The sequence below is a fragment of the Oreochromis niloticus genome, linkage group LG13 (genome assembly GCF_001858045.2).
Source record: "Oreochromis niloticus isolate F11D_XX linkage group LG13, O_niloticus_UMD_NMBU, whole genome shotgun sequence".
Classification (NCBI taxonomy): Eukaryota; Metazoa; Chordata; class Actinopteri; order Cichliformes; family Cichlidae; genus Oreochromis; species Oreochromis niloticus.
Window position 1 is genome coordinate 32,855,245 of NC_031978.2, and position 17,811 is coordinate 32,873,055.

Sequence of the window (17,811 nt, forward strand, 5' to 3'; positions counted from 1 at the left end):
AAGGACTGCTAGGAAAGTTTAAAATAACTGTCTGTCCTGAATCAGTCTTATTAGGTAATGTTCAAATCATTTTATCATTCCAGTGTTTTCAGTGTGGGAGAAAGTACTCAGGGCCTTCAAGTTACACACTATGAAAGGCAGAAACAACTTTAATATTCAGAAACCTAAAGTATGTATCAGCAGCAGAATGGAGCTAAAAATAAATGTTTGTTTCAGTTCTATGAAGCTTTGAGTATTTTGGATTAGTAGCACTGCTGTGTTTGTTGCATCATATTGCTGTAATTGTTTATATGCTTTATATATTCTGAGGTAAGTTGATCTATAGTGTTACATCTTATTCTATAAGGATGTTATGTGTTTGTATACTTTCTGCCCAGTTTGACCCATTTAGCAGAAGTCGGCCTGTTTAAGGCTCTGATATCTATCTGATATCTATCTGTATGACTTAAAGCAGTTATGACATGGTCTGATTTTCTCACCCAATAAAGGAATATTTAATATATCAGTCTACTCTTCATTCTATCAGAAACAGTTATCACAGCTCGTACATTTTCTTTTTACAGATATATGTAAGCATTGAGCCAAATTTAGTAATGCCAACATATCCTCTGGGAACCACAAGTAAGTCTGTAGTGTGAGAGTGAAGCACTCTAATGGGGTGATATAGTACTATAAGGTCATTAAGATAAGATGGGTCCTGAATATTCAAGAACTTGCATGTGAGGAGCAGGATTTTCAGTTTAATTCTGGATTTAACAGGGAGCCAATGAAGAGAAGCCAATATAGGAGAAATCTGCTCTCTCTTTGTAGTCCCTGTACTTCATTTTCTAAATGTCATTGTGTTTAAGAGCCATCTTCCATCCATTCTCTTACAATTATTCAATTCAGGGTTACGAATAAGTGTCATCAGCTGAAGTCAAACTAGAACTGGGCTATATTTTAGTGTAAAACATTTGTACCACAAGATGGTGCAATAAGTCTATGTAACCTTTACTTAACAAGGCAACGCACATAGTCTTAGTTACAATGGCTGATGCAAAAACGCTTTAGGAAATGGGTCAGGGTAAAGAAGAATTAAAACGCACAGCAGCACACATGTAAAAACACGTCCCCCTGGGGACGTTTGATTTTCAAAAATTTATTTGATTTTCAAAATAAAATAAAATACTTTTAAAGATTCAAAAAGTTACCAGCAGCTTTCCCCCCCCTGCAGCTCAGTGCAAAGTCTTGTTTGACTATTTTTTAATTTATAGAAACTCAAATTTCACATATCAGATTTCAAACTCTGGATCTGTTGAAGTCTATCATTCGCCATTCAGTAGCTGGAGGCTGAACTTTAAATGGCATTCTTCATCCTGACAGCTATCTGCCAGTTCAGCAGAAGCATTTAGAAAATGCTGAGTCCTCCTACACAGCCCCCACCTCCTTAGATGGTATGGATGTGACACCATGAAGTACACTCAAAAACTTCTCTCTCTTTTCAACTTGCATCACAGAGCCACAGGAGCAACTGTCCAAGCCTCTGAGGGTCCCAGTTAAAAGAATCAAAATGACCCACCCTTCATATGATCGTCACTGCCAGCCTTTTCTCTAAGACCTCTGAAGGTGATTCAAGGTGAAGGATGATCATGTTTCTCCTGGCAGATTTGGCACACGCACATGTTTTCAACATCACTCTGAAGTAATGACTTGATTGGCTGGATAGCATCATTGGGAGGGATTATGATGCAAGTGTTTCCAGTGTGTGCATAGGGACTACCCTAAATATGAGAAAAGTTGCGTAGAATAAAATAACTGTCTGTCAAAATCTAACAGCAGGTCTGAGTCTGTATAGAACCAGACCAAGATGGCGGAAATAAGTATTTAAAGTTCTGCCATCTTGTGCCGGAACAGAAGGTGATGTCACGGGATTGGTTGGTTGTTGCTTATAGGCTGGTTTATGTTTCTTAGTTGCATTATTTTTTTTTTCAGCTTTAAGTGAGAAACCACATTGACTGTGCACCTGTATTCAATGCGATAAATGCATACAACATACAGAATTCTCAGAAATAACTTGTTTAAATGTATAGTTTTTCTATAGAATAAAGTATTATTCTACTAGTAGAGCAGTCAAAAACTTTGTAGAGCACACACAATCGTGTTACCTTAAGCAATGACAACTTTATTAATGCTCAGGTAGCAAAATGATCTCTAAAATTTCATTTGAGACATCTAAACACAAAGTAAACAATTTCTGTTGAAAAGTTTCTGCGTAGGAAGAGGTAAAGCTTAGATATGCACAGAAAGATATCATACACTCTCACTCACTATCTCTTACATTCTGTGCTAGCCACAGCATGCAGTCATCTAGGATTTCCAGTACAAACTAACTCCAGTGCCATCTAAAAACGCTTTAGACTCATCCCAAAGTACATTAAGATTTACCATAAATAATTTATTATATTGTAGTATCTCCATGCGAGTAAACAAAGGACAAGAAACGCGTCAAAACAAAGGGGAGTACAGAGGAGACCTAGGAACTATGAAAATATATTCAACAGATATACAGATTGAGACAAAAAATATATAAATACATTTACACCTATTTATATACATATGTACATCAGCAATATATCACCCATGTGAATATCACAAATTATTTAGAAATCTCCTCTACAAGATGTGTCGTTTCATAATGAGAGCGCGTTTTGGTTAGTTTCAAAGTACCTCATGTTTTACACTGTAGGTACATGCAGTTAATAGCAGCACACGACGTTTGAACCAAATAATCTGTAGCATAAATTGTTTGATAGTAAAGTGCACAATATATTTTGAAATAAATATGATGGCCAAAACTGATGCCCTGGATTAGAAAGGTGTTGGTAATGGACAGGATGACACAGAGGAAAACCACGTGTACCTCAAAGTGGAATGCTACGAGACATTTTGATCCATTTCTTGATTTGTGCTCACACTGATCTGTTTAACCTCCACAGTGATCAGACGTTTGGCATTTGGATATTTAAAAAAAAAAAATCTAATTTTTATTTCTCATCTTTTACACCTAGATTAATTTGTCTATTTATTCATCCAGACAGCTGGATAGTGTAGTGCTAAGGCTACACACCGTTGGAGGCTTCCACCCAGGAATGGAGCGGCCACGTCTGCAGCTTGGACACAAGCATTTCACTGCATGTTGGACTGTGCATGTGACAAATAAAATTTGAATTTTTAGCTTTTTTTCAGGAAGAAATGGGCTTTGTAGAAATTCCTCAGGAGCTGTTATTGATACAACAAAAGTCGTCCAGTTATTTGGTTTGTAATTAGCACCTCATTGAGCTCTTTCAGGGAAACTCTGGAGGAAAAGTTCGAGGTGGATTAACAGTTATACCCTGATATTTGATAATAATGATCACCTCTGACTGTGTTAAGGTCTCCCATCAGACAGACATTCTCACAGTTCCTCTTCATGATTTGCGCTTGTGTTGTGTTTGGATAGTTTGACCAGTCGAACAACAATATTAACAGACATTTACGATTTGAATGAGCCTTTTTAAACTCCACTATAAAGTCATGTTTTATCAGCAAAGCGCCATATTTACATATCGGTAATCTCAAAGTTATTGCATTACATAAGATTTAGACCCTGTTTTCCGGTTATGGTTGCTCTGTACTGTCTGTTTCTATGACATAAATAAATACCTATGATATATGAAATATTTATACATTCGAAAGACAGCATTTCCTATTTTAGATATTTTATATTTCTGATCAATAAATTAACAAAGTACCTGAAACAATAGATCTTTTTCTTTTAGCAAATACTCTTCCCTTAGTGAGAAAAAAAGAGCATAGAGCACTTGACATTTGAAATGAACCTGTCTGAGGAAAAGCTGACATTTTGATGAAAACTGTGTGAGAAGAATCAACCCTGACTGACAAGCGTTCACTTCAGTGTTGGTGGAAGTCTTTCAAGAATAATTCAACTGTACTGGCCCCTTAGTGGAATAAAAATTCCCTGGAGGGTTTCACAAACCACATTGTACATGCTCTAAAAACTAGTATTATTTATATTTATGTGCCACAAACCTACCAAATCAGGACAAATCTAGACATTAGGCATTACAAAATACAAAGAACTCCTGGAGAAAAATAAAGTGGAAACTCCACCCAACCTTAAAGAGTTGGGGTAAAAAGTCCTACTTTACTACCAGTTACATCGCTCACCCTCAGAGAAGTAAAGCAGGACATCCACCCATCCTTCCAGCACAGAGCAAACACCTTGTCCAGGTGTCGTTTCGAATAATGCCACCGCTGTTTTGAGTCTATTTGGTCAGTGTCTCTGAGAGGAGAACAAGCAGCAGTTCCCCACTCACGAAAGACATAAATACATCTGCTTCTCGAACCCACTCCACACAAACCTGCTTCATTTTACAAGGATCCTCTCCTCATAATCAGCGTGCTTCAGCGGGTAAACGCCTTGCTCTCCCGCTCTTCAGTGCAAGTTTGAGCTCTGTATGTCCCATCCACACGTAGAACTACTCATCCAGATCAAATAGAATTTTGCAAAATGCCCTCACAAAAAATTGTGCTTGTGATTGTGATCATCGGCCTGGATCCCCGGCTCCACAAACAAAAACCTGCCCAGGTGCTCTTGTGACCTCCAGAGGAGAACTGTGCGTATGACAGGAATAAATAATAAATAGGACATCTGGGGGTTATTTACAGAAGTGAGCTATTTATAGAAAGGAAATCAATATGAAACATGACAGCTACGGCTGTGAGTAAATTTATAAAAAGGTGACGGGATAATGCCCTGTTTCTGCTGAAGCGGAGACTTATAGGTGCATGCCTTAAAAGAAAAACTGTAAATGCGAGCATAAGATAGAAATAACAAAAAGTCCCAAGTAAACACTGTAACAAATAATGAAGACTTGTGGCCCTACCTCTGTCTAAACTTCCCATCTCTCTACATCATTGCTTTAATTTTTTTATTACTTATTACTTTCAACTAGTAGATCTAAAAGACCTGCCTTTCCTCTCAGGAAAGGTTAGCAGCTAGGAAACATCACACCTAAACATAGGGAGTTTCAAAATAAAAGGTCCTCATGTCAGGAGTGAGCAGTAGTAGAATAATTTCTGTGTGTGTGTGTGTGTGTGTGTGTGTGTGTGTGTGTGTGTGTGAGGTTATCATCCTCTGTGCTGTCCGTTGGTTGCTTCCATCTCTACTCCTGGAATCAGTCCCACTCTCTGGTCTGGTGTGGGCTAAACACCAGAGCAGCTCCATATTGCAGAAAAACAAGCCACAGAAAAATCAGTGTGAGTCAGACCTGTGCCAAATAGCATTTGCAATTAATTCTTTGGTCTCCAACAAGATCTTCCTCTTGTTTCCACCAGCTCTCTATTTAATACTTCTCTTTGAATTCCTTGCAAACACCACTTGTTTGTGTAAGTGTGTGCACAGTGAGTGTGTCGTGTATGCGTGCGTGTCTCAGTCATCCCGGCAGGTCGGCAGGTTGACAAAGGTGAAGATGTTATACTCTATGAGGCAGGAGAAACACAAGAAGATGGAGTAGAGGATGAGACACATGAAACCCAGACGTTTGTTCAGCGTCCAGTTGTTTAAGTGAACTCCCAGGACCTGCAGCAGAGGAGAGGAGGAGGAAAGCTCATCAGAAGAACTGTGCTATGAGAAAGAAAGAAACAGAAACTGTCCATTCAAAAACTCACTGTCATAAATACAGATGCCAGCAGGAGCCCCACAGAGAAGATGAGTCCTTTGCTGTTTAATTTGATCTGCAAGAGAACAGGTGAGATGTTATTAATGTTGTATTGTACAATGACCATCAAGCTAAAGGGAGTCCACAAAGGAAGTGGTTTGGTAATCACAGCTTTGTAGCTAAAGACTGGTTAATAGCAGCCATTCCAGGTCCTGGATGCCCAGGGAACCTTTAATGTGTTGATAATCCTGTCAAACACCATGTGGACCAAAGTACTGGACTACCTACACATCACACCTACAGGAGCTGCTCAGGCATGAATCTCCTGGTACACAGGTTTTATGTGATGTTGATGCCAGAGGAGGTTTCTGGAGTTGTTAAGTCAACAGGGCACTGACTTTTGCACACTATGTACCTGTAACGTTACGTGGTCTCCCACATTGAGTAATTTTGCAAACTGATTCAGTTCAAATTCAGTGAACTCTTTAGAACGAGACATTGTTTCACAAATGTTAGGAAAGGCAGTCTGCATGGTTATATCACTTTGTAGACCACAGGCTATTAAAGATTAGGTGTTGCACAGTACCTTTGTCTATATAATGCGTGTCCAGCAAATACAGCATGTCCTTCAAAGTAAAGTTTAACTTGGAACCTTGTCCCTGACTTGTCCCCTCCTGTGTGGAGATCCCTAAACACAGTGTTGGTCCCAGCAGAAACAGGTTCACTATGAGGGGGTCTGGACTCTAGACTTCAGCAACAGATCCTAAAACTTAAGGCCTCCAGTTCTAGAAGTGAATGTCCCGATAGAAGGCATTTTAAGGATTCAACTAAGCCACGTAGCTATGAGCTGAATCAGGATCATGAAAAGATTTGATGTGGTTCAAAAAATAAAGGAAAACAAAAAGGCATAAAACTGTGTGCATAATTACTTTTAACAGGGAATGAACTACTCATCCCATAATCCACTGGAAATCCACAAATCCAAAGAAAACACTTTAAACCTTTTCGTACGGGGCTTTGTTCCAGCCTCCACCAATCAGAGATGTTGCTGTTTCAGTTTAGAGTTGTGGGTAAAGTAGTATTTCTCTGCAGCACTGTGAATTAAAATTTCTTTCTGTTGAAACAAGGCTGACATCAGTGTGACCTGTAGTTCCTACTGGAGCATATACCATTGTCTCACAGTGCCATAGCTTATAATGAGTCTGGTAAACATTATGGCTCATAATCAAAATTATAATCAGAATCTAAATGGGCTTTTTATTTAAAGAGCCTCACTGTTGGGTTCTACGCTGCACTTAATTAATGAAGCCTGTTGTGATTAATTAGCAGACATATGGACGCAGATATGAGATGAATAAGAAAATGAGCTTCAAGGATTTACATTTTCCGGTAGTCTCCATCAGCTTTTATGTGTAACAGTAACAGTACTGCGGGTTAATAAAGATGCTTGTTTTCAACATTAACTTTTTATTTAGGGTTGTAGTTTTGTCTACCACAAAAATCTCAGGAACAAACTCGATAACACAAAATGATAAAGCTCTCTCTACCCCCTGAGCTACTGTAAAGGTAGAGGGTAGAGACTCATCAACTGATCAGAAGCATTTAGGCATGAAAAAAAGTGCTTGTTTGAACGTGTGTGTAATTAGGTGAATGAGGCTTGTAGTACAAGCACTCCGACTGCTCAGTGAGAGCAGATCTACTTAACATTTACCATCAGTCTGAGCCAGTCTATTTTAGCTGTGTACCATGAACTGGTTGCCTGTACTATGAAGGACTTTGTCTTATCCAAGCCACTTCAGAGTTAACCCCAGGTTTTCTGTACTCTGTAGACCTCTGTATGGGGAGCAGGAGGGTCGAAAGTTTTTAAGCAATGTCTAATGTCTGTGATTTCCAGCAGCAGTAATCAATATAGGTTCTTAGAGGTAGCTTTATTGTTGAATTCATTGGGGTTTTTTTGGCAGCATTAATAACATAAGCAGTAATAACACATAAGACAACTACAATGTACTTGCTCACCTCATGTCAAATTTGTACATAGACCTATAATTCTGTTTTTGGTTAGTCATTAATTCACTGCTGCTGAGCTGTAGTTACATCGTAAGGTTTTTAAAACTGAGCTTTAAAATGAATATTGTAAAAGCTGAGAGAGGTCGACAGTGATCACTGCCTTTTTTTAGAGGCTTGTTCAGATTAAGCGCCTTGAGGCGACTGTTGTTGTGATTTGGCGCCATATAAATAAAATTGAATTGAATTGAATTAAATAGAACAAGATACAAAGCATTAAAACATGTTAAAAACACAACAGCCTTAATAAACGCAGAGTAGTTTGGACCTGGAAGCAGGGTTCATCACGTCATCACTTAAAGACCAGATAGAGACCCTTTCAGCCTCCATCAATACCTGTAAATGTGCTTTTATATAATTTTTCCAAGTTTTTGGATATGCTGTCTTTGAGATTGTTTTAGATCATGTTTGCATGTGTTGTTCTAACATGTCTTAGCTGATATTTATACATCAACTGAGTTTTACTATCTCATGGACACAAGCTACTGCACGGCATATCTTCCTTTGCAGCAAATAGGTAAGATTTTCAGTTTCAGTTTTGAATCCTACTGAAACATAAATTTTCCTCCACTGCGCTACTGGGAATGTAGCAGAGATGTTGGAGACACAATAGCAATAAACGTGTTGGACAAATTCCACTCATTATGTGGGAATCCACCATAACAGAAAACCTTTTCGGCATATTACAGCTGTCCTCTTCTGCATGTGTCCTTGTCTCTGATTTCTCAGTCCATAGAGAGAAAGGTGCTGGTACTGGTTCATGTTGACGCTCTCTTCAGTGACTCAAAATCCTGCATGGAGGTTTCAATTTCAGATGCATTCACCATTTTGGATTATCATCTATTTTGGATTAGAGACAGACACTCTATACTTTTAAAACTAGGCTTCAACTTTCCCTTTGGATAAAGTTTATACTTAGGGCTGAATCAGAAACCTTAGTTATGCTCCACTTTCCTTTTTTCACTCATGATGCCAGTACATTACCTACCACTACCATGCACAGGTAGTATTCTGATTGGTTGAATAGTGGTCCGGAACAGCAAAGTTTACAGCATTGAGGAGAAACATGCAAACTCCCCAAAAGATCAAATAAGCAGCCGAGAAGGAGAGACAAATTCACTTCATTATAAGATTCATTATGACTCTCTATCTGGCCTCTCAAGGACCAACAACAGCACAAAATGAGCAGCCCACAGGCTGTTTGTTCCACATATTGTTGATGACATGCTCATTTGAAATAAAAAAACCCGACAACTTTCTGATGAAGGTCTGCAAAACTCTGTGCACGACCAAAGTTAAAGGGTCGATGAGCTTTGTGCTACTTACATCAGAGCCATAGTTGATCGCCAGGGTCTTTAGAGCCCAGGGAAGACCGAGGCCTACCAAGATGTCAAACACGTTACTGCCGATGGAGTTGGACACCGCCATGTCGCCCATCCCTGAACACACAGACGTAGACGGAGTTGTGAATCAGCAAAAACAGACATCAGAGAAATCAGAGAGACAGTGTGAAAGGTAAATAGAGTGGGAAAAGAGCAGACAGGAAGCAGCAGGTTGGTGTGACGTAGGTGGACACGGGCGGAATTCAGTGCAGCTATCTGTCCAAATGACTTTCCAAAAAAATGTCAAAGCGATGAAGGCGACAGCAGCTACACAGTGGAGGATGGACGACTAAACGGTGGCGAGTGTCTCTCCTGGTGAGCCCCCTACATACACACAGACAGAGCTGTTTAAATATTTGATGACAGGAGCAAGAATAAACAGAGATGAAAGGACAGAGGAAAGGACCCGGCGGCCTGTCTTCCCTCTCTCTTCTCACCACAGGGATGGCGGAAAAAGATGACAGACCATGATCTTTACCTCCCCTCCCCTCTCCATCTCTGTCATCTAGTCCCCTCTCCAGCTCTTTGATAGCGGCTTCACTTTGATTCTGCTGTTTGCTCTGTGCGTGTGTTTTAAATGACAGCTTGGTAACCTGTCATTTTGCATGTTTGTGTTTAATTACCTTGTCGTGCCACTATAAGACTGGCCATGCAGTCGGGGACGCTGGTGCCGGCTGCCAGGAATGTGATACCCATGATGACGTCTGGAATACCGAGTGTGAAGCCTATCACTGTTACCTGACACACAAAGACAGAGACACACTATTGCTGATGGTATTTTTAACAATCAAGAGTGCAGACAGAAAAATGGAAAGAAAGACTAGAACCCAAAACCAAAATGTTAAAATGTTCTTTTTTAACTTAAGGATAAACCAGGAATGACACATGCACTTACCAATAATCTTACATGAATAATGAAGAAGATGCTTTTTTGAAGAGCTCTCACACTAACTCCGTAGCTCTGAAGAGCTTTTCAAACCCTATTAGGATAAGATTAACCCCGTGTTTCCAGAATTTATCTCATTGTTCTAGACAGACTTTTTAAACTTGGAAAACGACTGGAAAGTAGACCGCAGTAACTACCTGTGGCTGACAACTGAGGATATTAATAAGCTCGATTGGCATAGCTATGCACAGAAAATTACTTTTACACTCTTAACTCAGTTAAACTGGGAGCGGATCATTTTAAAATCAACTGACTTCCCCAACAGAAATAAATTCTGTGTAAATGGTGCGTCCTAGCATCTAGACAGAAAAAAAACAAACAAAAACAAAACAACGAGCTAACGAGCTAACAAGCTGCTAACAAAATCAATACTTTGCCACAGTTGGTTAATCGAATAACAGCTTTTTGAAGTTGAATGTCAGGTTAAAATTGATATTGTTGAATTATGTTTAGCATATCAAAGCTAGCTTGAAACAACTGTAAAGCTAAAAATTATAAAACAATAGCTCTTTTACCAAGCATGAAATAAAAACAAACAACAACAACATAATGAGCCAACATGTATTCAAACAGCACAGTTTCACATTACATGCATATACTCCAGTCAAGTCACCATCCACTGATTAAAAAAAACATGATTCATAAACTGCCTAAAAATTAAAACGTATTTATTCTGTTTCTTGGAATTATTAGTCCTTATACATTTGATAGAAAACGTAATTTATCTTTACTTTAAGCCCTGAGGATGGATGGATATTCACTTTAGCTTATCTGCTGCTATTTTTAGCACATTCACAAAGACTGTTGGTTTTTGGGTGTTTTTTTTTGGATTATTGTGGGCACTTTGCCTCAGAATATAAAGCACATTGGGGTGACTGCTGTTGTGATTTGGTTCTATAAAAAATAAACTTAATTAAACTGAATTAATCAGTACAGAGTGAGTGTCTGTGGCCAAAATACAAACTGGGAGCTGGTTTCCACAGAAAAAAAGCGTGAAAGTGAAGGGTCTGCCTCTCATTCTACTTTTAGGAACCTGTAGTAAGCCTCCAGTCTAAGACCAAAAGATATATACTGGGCCTGATCATTAAAGACTTTGTAGGTGAACTTTCTGGATCAACAATGAATTACAATAGTCCAGCGTAGAAATAATAAATTCATGCAACTGGTTTTTAGCATTACTCGGAGACAGGATGTTTCTAATTGTAGAGATATTACCCAAATGCAAAGCACTCCTACATCTTGGTTTCATCATATTTGTTTAATAATCCTGGCCAAAAATCACTCCAAAATTCCTCACACGGTTACTGTAGGCCAAGGTAAATGGATTGGTTCTTATATAGCACATGTTGTATAAAGCACTTTATACAACATGTCTTATTCACCCATTCATACAAGCACTTATTTGTATGCTTAAGTTGAAATGCTTCAACAACTAATCTGCTTGGTTGATTTTTATGCTGTAGCAGGATCTTCATATATAGAAGCATCAAGTGCGATACAAAGAACAGCATCATTTCTGTTATATGCTACTGAACCATTATTAAATTGCATTTTTGTTTTCAGTTTCTTGCTTTTCAGTACAAGTCTGCTTTTCCCCCATTGTCACTTACCATCCAGACCATGATGTAGGAGAAGCTGGCGATCCACAGTGTGGAGGAAACAAAAGACAGCATGAACCAGTTCTCCCAGCGAGGTGTGGAGCAGTTGGGGATGGTGAAGTATAGCAACAGGGCCAGAGGCCAAGCCAGCAGCCACTTCAGTTTATTAAACCCTCCCGCTGCAGAAACACAGAGCGAGATGCAGCATTTAGACTGGGTTGAGACTGACACACAAGCATAGAGAAGAATGATAAAAAAGACAGAAAAGACAAGCGTTTAAAACTGACACTGCTTTCTAGCAGGAAGAATAATTTACTGTCCAACTAACACATGCTTTTAAACCCTGATTTATCACTGGCTAAAGATCTGATTATAGTCCAATATGAAAGACCTGAGTGGATTTTCAAATCAGAATGAATTCATAAATTTAAACTTGATTTAAACTACTCGTCGGCACCTGATTAACAACAGATTCTTACAGAGGAAGGACGCTGAATGATATTTTAACAAGCAGAGTGATGCTTTTTCTGTTCTCCTCTTTTGTTTAAATGGGATAAGGTTATTTTAATCAAATAAGTCGCATCCCTCTGATTGAGTTTGTCAGTAAAATTATCCCTTCACTTCTTACGTTGGTCAATTTTTTATAATTACGCTTTTGTGTTTCACTCTTTTTGTTCATTGTTTTAAATAAATCAAGCCTGGAGGTGGAAACTTAAGTCAAGTGTGCTGAAATAAAATTAGAAGTTAACTGGGATACAAGTTTTTGCATGACTTTTTATTTTAACAACAAGTAAACAGATTTTGAGAAAAAGTGTTTTAAGTATGAAACTTACCCTAGCTTAGCATAAATATTATAGCAGGTTTCTTTCAATTGTCCCTGAACCAAAACCTGTGTTCTCTGAAAGTAATTAACAATTCTCAAGAAATAAAACTAAACATTTGCAAAGAGACCTGCTGATCCATGCTTCTAGTTGTGTTAGAGAAAACCGTGGTTAGAGACCGCGGGACGACCAAAATGATTGAAACTGAGTGCAATAAACTTGCGTCCTTGTTGAGTTTGAAATGGTTTCTTCAAAGATGGGGACCGAGTCTGCGATCGCTCGCAGTCATTTGATAAAAAAAACTCATCACTCTTAAAAACAAGAGTCATCTAAAAGTTCACCTGGGCATTGGAACGGTACATAAGGTCCCTCTCTTTCCTCCTCTTCTTCCTCCTCATCATTCTCATTGTTCTCGTTGTCCTCGTTATCCGTCTCATTGCCGGCCTCTCGGTCATCGTGCCGAACGCCGACGCCCCTCTCAGCTCCAGACAGCCCGTTTTCTATGCCCCACCTGCTCCCTCCCTTCACGGGGACCTCAGAGTCACCGTTAGTCAAAGTCCGTGTGTTGATTAGACGCTGCCTCTATACGTCGCCACCGCAAAACAAGCAGCACATTCACAAACACACAAACACAGAAGGGAGACTGGTCAGGTCATAACATATTTCAAACAGCCCCATTCTCCCTTCAGTACTAAACAGCATTCATGAACAGTTTAGCTGAATTTTAGCCACATGCTAAAGAAATTCAGTTTCAGAGAGATGTTATTTTTATAGGGAAGGCCTTTTTATCCATTTTGCCCTTACAGCCCTTCTGCTTTATTTCTGTTTGTCAAACAGGTGAAAATTTCATATAATACGATCTTTACCTTACAATACACCTTTAAATGACTGTTGTGAACTCATCCTATATAAATGTACTTTATTTTAACTCTTATCAGAATGAATGTAAAAACAACAGTGGATGTCTAAGTGGTGTTGACACTTGACAGCAGGGAGGTTAAGCTGATGTGCACGATTCTCTCGCTCTGTCTCTGTCTTTCTTGCTTGCAGCCTCTCTGGGCCTGTTTTGTTCTTTTGCTGACAAAACGAAAAGTAAAACAGTAATTTGTTATATAAACTGCAGCCCTGAGAAGATAATCACATGATGAGTGAACATGAGCTCCTGTGCATGTGCACAAAACAAATCTCAGACTTTCCTGCAGCAGTATAATATTGTGAGGTCCAGACTCGTCTACTAGAGAGCTTAAGATTGTACTGTAGTTGTTAACATTCACCTACCTTAAGATTCAACAGAAAATATTATATTCAACATATATTGCGTGTTTATACCCCAGTCTATAAGCTATGGTTCTACCTTTTTTAAAGCGACAGATGTAGTGTGGTGACCCTACATCTGCGTGACAGCGGTCTGACGTCTGACGTCAGTCAGGATTTGCACAGATCCTCAGTGTTGTAAGTATTGACTATCAAACATGTCATTTGATAAATTCACCAGCACCTACACCTACTGATAATTTCAGGGAAAAACCTGCGTATAATTCAAAATATTTGACTTAAGAGACATGGCTGTTTTGAAAACAGCGACTGATATTCAAAGCGGCTTATAAGAGAAGGGGACCCTGGACACAGATGATCAGAAGGCCCAAACACTTAAGCGTCTCAGGTCATAGACTGTATATAAAAGATGGATGTCACTGTTAGCGAGGTCCTGTGAAGGCTCATGCTGAGCAATTTGTTCCCCAATCTTTGTGTGGCGAGACTGGACATAACATGAGGTAGGCCTGCTCTAAACCACTGCCTGTTTTATCATCATTTCTGACTCTATTAAAAGGAGTTCATTTAAAAGAAACAGGAAACAAAACAAAACAATTGAATTGTCTCTAAACTTTGATCTTAAACTCATGAAGAAACTGTTTATTGAAATATAAAGATCATAGATCAAAGGAGCTGACGGCTGTTTTCAACAAAATACAGTACAGCTAATTTAGCAATCTGAAGAGCTGCCCTCTGTTGGCCATTTGAAAGAATGCAGGTTTACAGCAAGTCTGCAGTGGTTTGACTTTTCAGACCTAGAAGCTGCATCCATCTTTTATATACAGTCTATGTCACAGACTGAAAGTGACACAAAACAACTGCAAATCAGACTGTCTCTTTGTAAATATCTCACAGGTACCCCCCCATGGTTGTCTGTCTGCCATTATCACTGCTGTCATTGCCTTATGCAAATATGTTCACAATGCAACAGCTTGACAGGCAATGAAACTGTGCAGACAGAGAAAAACATTCTGACTGATTAATGCACACACGGAGAGCTGCAATGAAAACCAAATCACAGACAATACAAACTCTTCAACCACTATGGCAAATAAGAGTTCATGTGATTGGTTTTGTTCCAAGCTTGCCCATCACGTCCTGAGCAGCCCTTTGTAAATGTACCATAGCAGGCCATGCCTAGAATCCTCAATGGCAGAGCTGATTTGTAGGCCAGGGCCTGTGTACAGCTCCAGATTACTTTGTTAAAGAGGCTGTCTGAAAAGCTTTCCCCTTGGAGAAAAAGACAACGCAGTCTGCTTCAAATTGGAAATGGCAGCAATCTCTTTTTTCCCCTCTTTTTTTCAATCCAAAGTGTGGCTGAGGTGCATCTGCGTGTGCCGTTACCTCAGTGATGAGCATTCGTGAGGCCATGGTGAGACGAGTTCTGGGGGAGAAGTGGCTGGTGATCATGATCCTCATGCCGGCCTCGGAGAAGGACAGCTGGTGGGGGTACGCTGACAGCAGCTCGTCTACCATTAACACAGATGTCTTCCTGTGGTGGTTCGCTGTGGGGCACATACATGGAATACGAGCTATAAGATTTTCCTTAGCATTACGACTGCAAAGAGCAGGAAGGAGAGACATTAGATCAATTAGAAGTTCCACATTATCCGTACAAAGTCTCAATAAAAATGTACCTTTCTTTAAAAGAACAGCAGTAGCATCACAGCCATCGTCCAGTTCTGCGTTATTTGCTGCACCGTTTCTCAAAGTGGTCGAGTTCTTCTTCCTCCTCCCCAGGAAACGGACAATGTAGGAATTCAGTCTGAAACAGAAGTCGGGTTAAAGCGACACTTTGCTTGGTACAACTGGGTCAAATGATGGCTCTTTGCAGCAAGTAGCCCCCAATAGAGATAGATTGATCATATTTAAAAATGATCTGTCAAGTACTATAAGCTGCTGTGTGGCACAGCCCACATAAAGAAATGTATCATTTTTATATATTTCATTCATTACTGCTGCAGGCATCAGGATAAATTATGTTACAGTCTTTTGGGATGAGTTTTGTACCGCATGTCACAGCGTGTCATGTCGTGTCATGTCGTGTCCGTAAAAGTAATGACACAGATCACGGGGCTTATATTAAACTCATTAATATACAAAAATTAAAAACGTTTCCTATTTTTTGCTTCTAATATTGATATTCAGTAAACTTTCACTGTTTTCAGTGAACACAGTACAGCACAGAACACAGCACTACAATGCATTTGAAGCGGAGCATAACGTTCTTTTCAAGATAATATCCACATTGTTGTTGTGTTACTTAATATTTATCCATATATCTGCTAAATTTGCCAAAAGAAAAGACATTTATTATTATTTGTTTGTTATTCATGTGTTTAAATAGATATTTTAATTCCAGGAATATCTTTACTTGTATACTTTTATAAATATTTATTAGTAACTCTTACTGTTGGGGTACATTATACTCCGGCACAGAGCCAAAGTTCATTGTTCATTTAAGCCTCAAATAGGGGAGGGTAATATGGCCAAAAATATTTATCATGATATATATTTGAAAATTTGTGATGTGCTTATGAGCGTATGGAAACACTGCGCATGGGCGTTTTACCCATATTCTATCGCAATATTTCATTTTCATGTCATTGCCTAACTTTGTACCGGTATTACCATGAAGGGTATAATATGGCCCAGCCCGAGCCTCAAAGTGGATGAATTGAACTTACTTCATAATCAAAATGTAGACAAAATACATCAGGATCAGCGTGAGAGCTTCCCACCTGGAAAAGACAGTTCGAATGCATTCATCATGTGTGTCACTGTACAGTGTAAGTGCCAGGTGTATGCAAAGTTAATCAATGTGTAACTTACCAAACTACTTTTTCATCATATATGAACTGTAATAAGAAAGAGGTGAACATTTGAGAAGTAGTATATCTAAGACATGAAGGCATAATTTCAAATGGAAAGGAAAAAAAGAAACAATCAGAGTAACTAGAATATTTCTCCGTATAGGAAATCCAGTATGGAGCTTTTAAAGTATCTGATGTGGTACTATGTTAACCTTAAGGTGCTCCTTACCACTATAAGAGCAGAGATCGATAAGGTGTAGTAGACTGAGTCTCTGAGCAGAGGCCAGCAGGAGAGACGGATCATCTGGAAGAAAAAAGAAAGAGACAGGAGGACTGAGACAATTCTACAACTTACAGGAGCTCAGCTACACCTTTTTTTGTTCTACTGGGTAACACATCCCACGAGGTTCTCACTGCCATGCACTAGTAACATAAGCCAAGCTCTTTGTGTGTGAGTGTGCATCTGTTTGGCATCTTACGTAACATATAATCTAAATAGGAAAAAAAAAAATCTTTCAAGTATGTTTCTCTTTTCCTAGTGGGATTACAGCAGTGAACAGGACACGTATCATTTTCTGATTCAGACAGAAAAGGTTTCCTTCTATGGTTTTTAATCGAAACTGTGGCCTAAAAATAAAAAAATAGGGGGGGGGCACGAATAAGTCAGAGTGTAGCCGGTGCCTGTGTGTGCTGCACTGGCTAAAAATCAGCAGTTTATTCTGTACCTGCACAGCGAATATCCCGCACACTCCGATGATGCAGAGGATGTTGAAGACGGCAGATCCCACGATGGTGCCGACCCCCACGTCACCTTTAGTGATGAAAACTCCTGTGCAGAAGGAAAGGAAATCACTGATTACCACACATGGCAAGCCATCTGTCCACAGGTTACAGAGACATCCTGCTTGGTGCAGTTCTTGGGTAATCTTGACGTAGTTCACTGATCCACGACCCTTTGTCTAGCTGGTAACTACTGATGGCATTTACATAATAAGTTACCTTGTTTGCATGTGTTGTTGAGTTATAGAGGGATTTCCCTCCCATAGACTTTATTACAGAGGGCTGCCCAGGTGTACTGCCAAGCACAAAAGCATATTTGGCAGCTTATTTTAACATTTTCTATTAATGTTTTGAATTCATTTACTCTCAGGTAGACTCCTGGCTTTTATTTTGA

The 17,811-nt window shown here is 39.3% G+C and overlaps 2 protein-coding genes across 4 annotated transcripts in view; one reads left to right on the plus strand and one right to left on the minus strand.

The window, feature by feature from the left end:
* Positions 1 to 17,811, plus strand: part of ttc27 (tetratricopeptide repeat domain 27) — a 728,099-nt gene that overhangs the window by 128,410 nt on the left and 581,878 nt on the right. The window lies entirely within an intron of this gene.
* Positions 2,136 to 17,811, minus strand: part of LOC100696947 (sodium/potassium/calcium exchanger 3) — a 183,657-nt gene continuing 167,981 nt past the window's right edge. Inside the window, exons 6-17 of the mRNA XM_005465027.4 lie at positions 17,363 to 17,466; positions 16,867 to 16,941; positions 16,657 to 16,682; positions 16,512 to 16,565; positions 15,462 to 15,589; positions 15,169 to 15,329; positions 12,852 to 13,092; positions 11,702 to 11,868; positions 9,769 to 9,883; positions 9,090 to 9,202; positions 5,710 to 5,775; positions 2,136 to 5,620 (exon numbers count right to left, since the gene is read on the minus strand). Of these exons, the coding sequence (XP_005465084.1) occupies positions 5,471 to 5,620; positions 5,710 to 5,775; positions 9,090 to 9,202; positions 9,769 to 9,883; positions 11,702 to 11,868; positions 12,852 to 13,092; positions 15,169 to 15,329; positions 15,462 to 15,589; positions 16,512 to 16,565; positions 16,657 to 16,682; positions 16,867 to 16,941; positions 17,363 to 17,466 (1,400 nt within the window). The 3' untranslated portion in view covers positions 2,136 to 5,470. The remainder of the gene's footprint in view (positions 5,621 to 5,709; positions 5,776 to 9,089; positions 9,203 to 9,768; positions 9,884 to 11,701; positions 11,869 to 12,851; positions 13,093 to 15,168; positions 15,330 to 15,461; positions 15,590 to 16,511; positions 16,566 to 16,656; positions 16,683 to 16,866; positions 16,942 to 17,362; positions 17,467 to 17,811) is intronic.